The 7,805-nt window shown below is 50.0% G+C and overlaps 1 protein-coding gene across 1 annotated transcript; it reads left to right on the top strand.

Annotated features, from left to right (window-relative positions):
• Window positions 1-2,935: 2,935 nt before the first annotated feature.
• Window positions 2,936-5,183, top strand: Kiss1 (KiSS-1 metastasis suppressor). Its single transcript, XM_027418114.2, has 2 exons — window positions 2,936-3,038; window positions 4,876-5,183. Exons 1-2 carry the CDS (start codon window positions 2,936-2,938, stop codon window positions 5,181-5,183), a joined length of 411 nt encoding a protein of 136 aa, XP_027273915.1.
• The last annotated feature ends 2,622 nt before the right edge of the window (window positions 5,184-7,805 follow it).

Here is a 7,805-nt window from a genome sequence, read left to right as displayed (position 1 = left end):
GACCCGGGGAGGATTTGGGGAAGCAGGCCTTCAACCCAAGGCCAACTGAAGCATCAAGTAAGCTGAAAGCAAGGAGCACCGATTGCTCCTGATTGCCAGGCTGGCCAAATTATCCTGGGATGCCTGACTGAGTACATTGGCCTGAGTTATGTGTGGTGTGTGAGTTGTGTGTGGTGTGTGTCTGCATGTGTATGCATGTGTGTTCTTTTGGATTTTCAAATAGTTCAATTCTCCTGTATGCATGGCATGCCTTGTAGACTGAGCAGTTAATTAAGAGTTATCAGGGTCTGGGGTGTCTGTATGTGTGGCATGTGTGTGACATATGTATGTTGAATGTGGAACGCATGTGGTATGTATTTGGGGTATGTGCATTGTACATTATTTATTTATTTATTATTTTGCTGTGTAAGTGTATGAGCATGGCACACATATGGACGTCAAGAGGACACCTTGTGGGAGTTGGTTTTCTCCTTTCATCATGTGGGCCCAAGGAATCAAACTCGGATCATCAAATTTGATAACAAGCACATTTATCTGCTGAGCCATCTCACCAGCTCTTTTTTTTTTTTAAGTTCAGCGTATTTATTATATAGAGTTGAACAGGGAGGCAGGGTTATTGCATATAGATAAACAAAGAGGCAGGGTTTTATATAGAGTCGAACAGGGAGGCAGGGATAATTTTTGTAGGAGCAGTCTCTATAGGGACAGTCTTCTATAATGGGCATTTTCTTCATACACTGTCAACCTGTGAACTTGGACCAGAAGGTTTGCCATCCCCCTGAGGCTCACCGGGGAAGGTTCTACCACTCCCATGGGTCTGAAGCATTGGCGTCCTTGACATATGGGGTGAGGGTGTGTTAGGGGCAGGCAGAGTCCTCACATGCTACACGTGAGAAGTGCTGTCCATGATCGAGTGGAGTACTACAAGGACAGGGAGGCAAACATCAGGACCACCCACCAGATAACCCCCCCTCCCTCCCTCACTTACCACCCTGCTCTGCCCAGAGAAGCCAGTAGATACCATCTTCAGAGCGTGCTGATATATTCCTGCCTTCCTCCCACCCCTTTGGGATAGAACCTGGGGTGGCTTTCTCTCCATATGAAGCTCTAGCTTTGTATCCAGCAGCCCCCATACCCAGACCTGCCTGCCATTCCAGCACCACTAGTCCAGGCAGATCCGCTGAGGTGAGCGGCTTCTGCGAGCCCTCTTCGTCTGGCACACGCTTGTCCAGGTACCACCACCAGCCTGGACCCTCCAGGTTGGGCTTCCCAGCTGCCATCACCTACACTTTAACATGTGTCTGGTGTGATTTTGTGTTACTAGTCTAAGCTGCCTATGAGTCAACTTGTTACACTAGACTTGGGATCAGGGGTACCCTGTGTCAGCATCCTCAGCATCCCAGCACGTAGCACAGTCCTAGTCTGTAGACAGTTTCCAGCAGTGCCTTACATTGGCCCTGATAACTGAGGCTCTGCCTAGTGGATTTGATCTCTACTCTATATTCTATTCAGGACTTAAGGTAGCTGCAAAACATATCTGGCTTTCAGTCTGCTCGTCTTAGTAGCCATCTGAGCAGGCACCTTGTGGCCAGGCTAATCAATGGTGCCTGGAGATGGGCGTGGCCTATACTCATTACTGATAGGATGAGGGAAAAGCTGGATTCTTTTTTTAAAGTAATTTATTTTTATTTTATGTGCATTGGTGTTTTGCCTGCGTGTGTGTCTGTGTGAAGGTGTCAGTTCTTGGAGTTGTAGACAGTTGTGAGCTGCCATGGGGGTGCTGGGAATTGAACCAGGGTCCTCTGGAAGAGCAATCAGTGCTCTTAACAGCTGCGCCATCTCTCAAGGCCTCAAGTCAGGATTTCTCCTCCACATGTGCCAGTCTGCAGTTGGATTGGGAGGGGACATAGTGGCAGGATGTGTGGTGCTGAGAAGCCACTCCTAACAGTTGGTCACAATGACACTCTCCACCCCTGGCCTCCGAGAGAAGCGTAGGTTCAACCTGTTGTGCCACCAGCCTCCTGGGCACTTTGTCCTTAATCCCATTAGTTGGACAGTGTCAAAGTTCTTGGTGACTTTTTCAAAGGGAAATTGGCCTTGGGAGCTGGAGAGGTGGGGGGAGTGGGGAGCAGGAGAGGAGAAAGGCAGAGTGGCTTGATGAGGGTCAGGCTACAGAGCTCCTATCTCAGCAGTCAAGCTGATGAGGCCAATTTAGTTGACAGCCTCCCAGAGCCCATGAGAATAGAAGCAACTGATGGGCTAGATGAGAAAAAGGCTTTTCCTGCCCTGAATTATAGGCAATAAAACAATTTGATGATGGTCTCCAAGGCTGCGGAGAGCTTTGAGAATGTGCAAGATGATTGCCTCTTTCTTCCTTTTTTTCCTGGAAAAGATAAGGAATTGGGTTTCTATTATAGCAGGAGGGACAGAGCCAGATTGAGGAAGGTGTGTACCACCCAGGAGAGCAGTGCAAAGAACGCTGTGCTGTTTGTCTGCACAGAACCCAGCACAAAGGGGAGAAGGGCTTGGCCCCAGGCTCCCAGGAGAAGAGCTGAACCTCAGAGCACACTCCTGCGTGACCCCATCTACCTCCCCTTCCCTGATCACCCCCATGTACTGCACCTTACTCTTCTGCATTCCTCTCCTGCAAACCCACAACCCACAAACCCACCATTGTCCAGCGAAAGCAGCTCAAGCCTTCCACCAAATCTGACCCTTCCTCTTTGTCCTTCCCTCCTGCCCCTTCAGTCCTGTTCCCCATGGTCTTGTTTCAGGCTTATCCCTGACCAGGCCAACACTGGTCCCAGGGCTTTCTCCTCTCCCCCAGGCTCTCTTTGGCCCGGGCTCCGGTGCAGTGCTCACTCTGACCTAGTCTTAGTGGCCTCTGTCTCCCTCAGCCTCTGGACACATCGTGGACGTGCCTCTTGCTGCCAGAATGACCGCGTTGGCTTCTTGGCAGCTGCTTCTTCTCCTCTGTGTCACCATCTTTGGGGAGCCACTGGCAAAGGTGGCACCTGTGGCGAACCCTGGACCCACAGGTACGCATGGTCCAGGAAAAGGGGCCACGAGAGTCATTGGGCATGGGAGTTACCATGTTTTCCAGACTTAGCCAGGCTCCTGACATGAGTTTAATTACTGTACTTGATGGATAGCTGGGGCCGGCCCAGGTCCCATCTGCTGTGAGCACAGGAGGCTCCTCTAGGTCCAGGGGCCTAGTCACCCTAGCTCCTTTGTGATTGACTCCTGCTGTGCTCTCTGCTTTACACCAAGCACTTCTCTGCGTGCATGCTGGAGAAGGAGCCAAATGTGTGAATTACTTTTATCAGTGACCTCAGATCCCTTAAGGGGGATTGAAAAACAAACAAGCAAATGAAAAAACAAAAACCTCAACATATAGGCAGACCTTAATGTCTGTCAACCTCTCGAGTTCACCGAGTTCACCGGGGGAACTGATGAGCTGGGGAAACTAAAGCCCAGAGAGGCAAAGTGTTCCCCAAAGTAACTCAGCCAAATACTGACGAATCCCAGCAGGTGCCAGGGTACACCAAGAGCATGGCTGCTGAGTCAGGGCACAAGTTTGAATTCTCCATGGTCGTCTGCTTTCTGTACATACTAGAGCTTGCTCTAGTATGGACCTCAGATCTTAGACAAGGAATACAGGACCCCCCTCCCCTTCGAATCTGACATCATTGTACATAACCCTTAAAGCAAAAGAGAACAGGACCCCAGACATTTCACCAATGGTGTCATCATTCCAGGGCAAAGAATAACCCCACCACTGTCCAGGGACTCTGGCTGTTGGCTCTGTCTGCCCACACAGTAATCCTGTGTGTGGAACTGAGATCTTCTCTCCCACACAGTGAAGGTAGGAGAGGTCTCCCAGATGGTTATTATTAATCTTGGACCATAGCCACACTCATCTCCAAAGTGTGCCAGGGTATCGAGGAGCAAGGCTCAATGCCATCCTCCACCCAACACCCACTTACATCAGGACTCTTTACTACTAACAAGCTATAATTGACTTGCCTTATTGTGTACGCTGAGCTACTTGCCCTGTTTTCCTGCCAGAGAAAGAGAGAGAGAGAGAGAGAGAGAGAGAGAGAGAGAGAGAGAGAGAGAATCTAATGAGCCTTGCCTGTGAAGTGTTTTCAGAGGTAACCTTGTTAGCTTCCAGCAGGAAGGGGAGGCATTGCACCTACCTGGGGGAGCTGCCCCTGCTAGAGCAACATAGATAATGTGTGGTGGTCACTAAGTCTTGATACTGTATATGAAAGTTTACAATCCTCAGTGACCAGGGTCAGATCACAGGTGCGGGGTGGGGGGGTGGGGGTGAGGGGGCACAATGACCTTGGCTCCACTTTTTTGATTTCTGTTATTCCAAGTTTTTTGTTAGCGTTTAATGAGCACTTATTGAGGCCCTACTATGTGCAAGGTACTGTTTCAAGCATTCTGAGAGATAAATGACTCCCGCCCCCCCCCCCCCCCCGCACCCCAGGTGCTCCTGGGCCATCCAAACTCCAGATACAGACACTCAACTGAGGGACCAGGCCCAAAGCCCAAAAAAGAGGACCAGAGCAGAGTATCTCCCTGCATACTTTGGTTTTCTTGATTTTCAAACTGTTTGCTTCTTCAAAGAGAGTTTAATAAAGTTTTTTGTTTTTAGAAGAATTTTGGCAAGAACTTGAAAGCAAAGCTACTGAAGGAGGGAGGAGCAAACAGCCCAACCACCCTAACCAAACAGCACTTTGGCTCCACACTTAAGTCAGAGCCCAGCTTCTGAGGTTGAGGACCCAGGGCCAGCATTGGGAGGTCGGAGCTGGTGTCCAAAGCAAGCCTTGTCTCCCCAGTCTCACTTGCCTGTGTTCTCTGTCCTAGGTCAGCGGCCCGGACCCCAGGAACTCATCAATGCCTGGGAAAAAGGCCCGCGGTGCGCAGAGAGGAAACCTGGGGTTGCAGGGCTGAGAGCCCGTCGGACCTCGCCGTGCCCACCTGTCGAGAGCTCCGCGGGGCGCCCGCGGCCCGTGTGCGCTGCTCGCAGTCGCCTGATCCCGGCACCGCGCGGAGCGGTGCTGGTGCAGCGCGAGAAGGACCTGTCAGCCTACAACTGGAACTCCTTCGGCCTGCGCTATGGCAGGAGGCAGGCGGCGCGGGCAGCGCGGGCAACACGAGCAGCGCGGGGCTGAGCACAGGGAGGCGGGTGGATTGCAGCCCTAGCCCGCCAGCATGCAGGGCTGGGGCAAGGTACTTCTGGACTGTGGCAATAAAGCAATGCTGCTGTCTCACCGCGTGCAATTCCTCTGCTCTGCTCTGACATCTGGGAGCAGTGCAGATGGGACAGGTCCTCTTCTCTCTCACTTGCCTCTTAGCTGATTTCAAGATACCTCTGGTTCCAAAGTCGGTGCTTTTGAAACTAATAATTAAGGAAGGCCCCGGCTGTTCCCCAGTCTGTTGCAGCTCAATGCTTTGAAAACATAAAATAAAAAATTAAGGGGCGGCAGAGATGACCCGACTGTTAAGAGCACTTGTGGCTCTTCTAGAAGATTCGAGTTTGATTCCCAACACTCAGTGGACAAAGCCACCTGTAACTCCAGCTCCAAGAGACCCAAAGCCCTCTTCTGGCCTCTTGGGCTTCTACCCACACAAGTACAGACCCACAGACAGACAAACACGCATACACTAATTAAAAATAAAATAAATCTTTGCATTTTAAAAAAATGAATTGCTGAAAATTTAAAAACCTGCAGAGGTGCCCAAATTGAATGCCACTTGGACACCAGCAAGATCAAGTTTTGTTCTTTTTTAAAAATACCTATCTATTAGAATGGAGTCTTTTGTTTGTTTTGAGACAGTTTCACTATGTAGCCCTGGCTGGTCTGGAACTCACTAGCAGCTAGACAGGCTGGCTTGCAGAGATCTAACTGCCTCTACCGCTCAAGTGCTGGAATTAAAGGTGTGCCCACTGCTCCCAAGCCCAAGATCAAGTTTCTCTAAAACGTTCCCAAGCGTCCCTCCTAGTTCTGGGACCTCCCTTCTTTGCTGGTGGAAGCTTGCTGCACACTTTGAACTGCAGTGGAGGGGGGCAGAGACCCATTAAGTTCCTTCCCTTCATTTCCAAGTCAGTCAGTTGGACAGAATGACCTGGAAGATAGTGCCAATTACTGCCCTGTTGACAGAGGATTAACTATCACCTGAGCCCACCTCCTGGCCCTTGAGCATAGAGTTGCAAGGGACATCTACAGCATCCATCTCTCACAGGGATGCTCTTTGCTTGGGACCATCCCAGCATGGGTGTGCGTCTTCTTCTGGTCTTCATAGTAGCATTTGGAGGACCTGCACGATAATTGGCTCATCAAGTACAAGTCTGTGACAGTGAGCTTAATGGTTCTTCACCCCTCGTCACTACTGCACCTTCAAGCCTCTTTAAGATGGCAGGGTTCCCATCTCAGTCAACTCCTGGGAGCCCGATAGCTGGGGAGGACAAATTTGGGTAGAAAAAAAAAGGAGAGCTTGTCATTAGGAAACCCCGGGAAATCTACCCTCCTGCCCACAAAATGCCTCAGCCTAAGCTGACAGCCTTGGATTTTCCTAGTCAACTTTCCAGGGGATTGTAGGGTCTCCTTACCCTCATGATTTGAAGCACCACAGAGTTCTGCCCATCACAGGAACCAGGACTACACAGGATGGAGGCAGAGCTATGTTGCTATGGCAACACAATAGGCTGTCATGGGAACACGGCAACCTGCCCCCATACCCATCTTTATCCTTGAAATTGCCCTCCAGGATCCACTGTGATTTCGTGTTGAAACATGTTGTGTCAGTAGCGTGACACTGTTGGTATTGGAAAGGGCACCCCAATAGCATGGGTATGTTGCTGTACCTTGTGGAAATGAATAAACTGAACACCTATTCTCATGAGTTTTTTTTTTTTTTTTCTCACAGACCTTTTTTTCTGGTGAAGCCTGTAGCTAATAAAGACTATGGGTCTCTGAACTCCACTCTCAACCTAATTGTGGCACCTACTACCCATGCCTTTGTTGTTGCAGCAGACAGGAGAATTGCCACTTCCTGGGCGGGACAGTGTGGTCTGTTTTCTGCTACGGGAAGCAGGCCTGTTTGTGTGGGACTGGAGAAAAACTGCATGCCTGCAAGACTCTGGATTCCTGGTTCTCGGACTCATGTCTCTAGAAAGGCTGGGATCTCTATGGGACACAAGAGATCCTTGAGGCTCCGATCTTAACTTTCAACCTGCTCTCCCAATTGAAGGAAGGGCAAAGGCAAAAGGAAACTGTGAATGGATATAATATTACATGCCTCCAAGGTTCCCAGAACCCTCTCCAGAGTTCAAAGTCTTGAAGACAGAGAGGCATAGGGGCTCTCAAACCTAAATTCCTTGGGGGCACGACATCTAGAGGACGAGGGCATCCTTCACTGTGGGGATGGGTGCCCCAGGCTCCACCCTTCTTAAGTAGTCTCCTATCCCTCAGGAAAAAAGTACAGTGGCCAGGGGTAGGAGAGAACAGGGAGATTTTGGCCTCTAGCATCACTCTTAGTATGTTCACAAGCAATGTTGAGTACCTATAGTTTGTCAAGCAAAGGATTACCTCATTTCATCCTCACAATAGTACTTGAGATGGAAAGTATAAGTTCCATTCATAGAAAATGAAACAGGCTCAGAGAGGGAGGTGAAATATGCCCACATATTGTCCCTGAAAAGGCATAGAGTCAAGAGGAAGACACATCCCCACATGCCCACCTTCTATCTGCAGTCAAGGTCATCTTCCTGTAGTCCCTTCTCCAGCCCCCAC

This window comes from Cricetulus griseus, chromosome 5 (assembly GCF_003668045.3).
Source record: "Cricetulus griseus strain 17A/GY chromosome 5, alternate assembly CriGri-PICRH-1.0, whole genome shotgun sequence".
Lineage (NCBI taxonomy): Eukaryota > Metazoa > Chordata > Mammalia > Rodentia > Cricetidae > Cricetulus > Cricetulus griseus.
The sequence above is the reverse complement of the archived record's forward strand: the minus strand, read 5'-3'. Positions and strand labels throughout refer to the sequence as shown.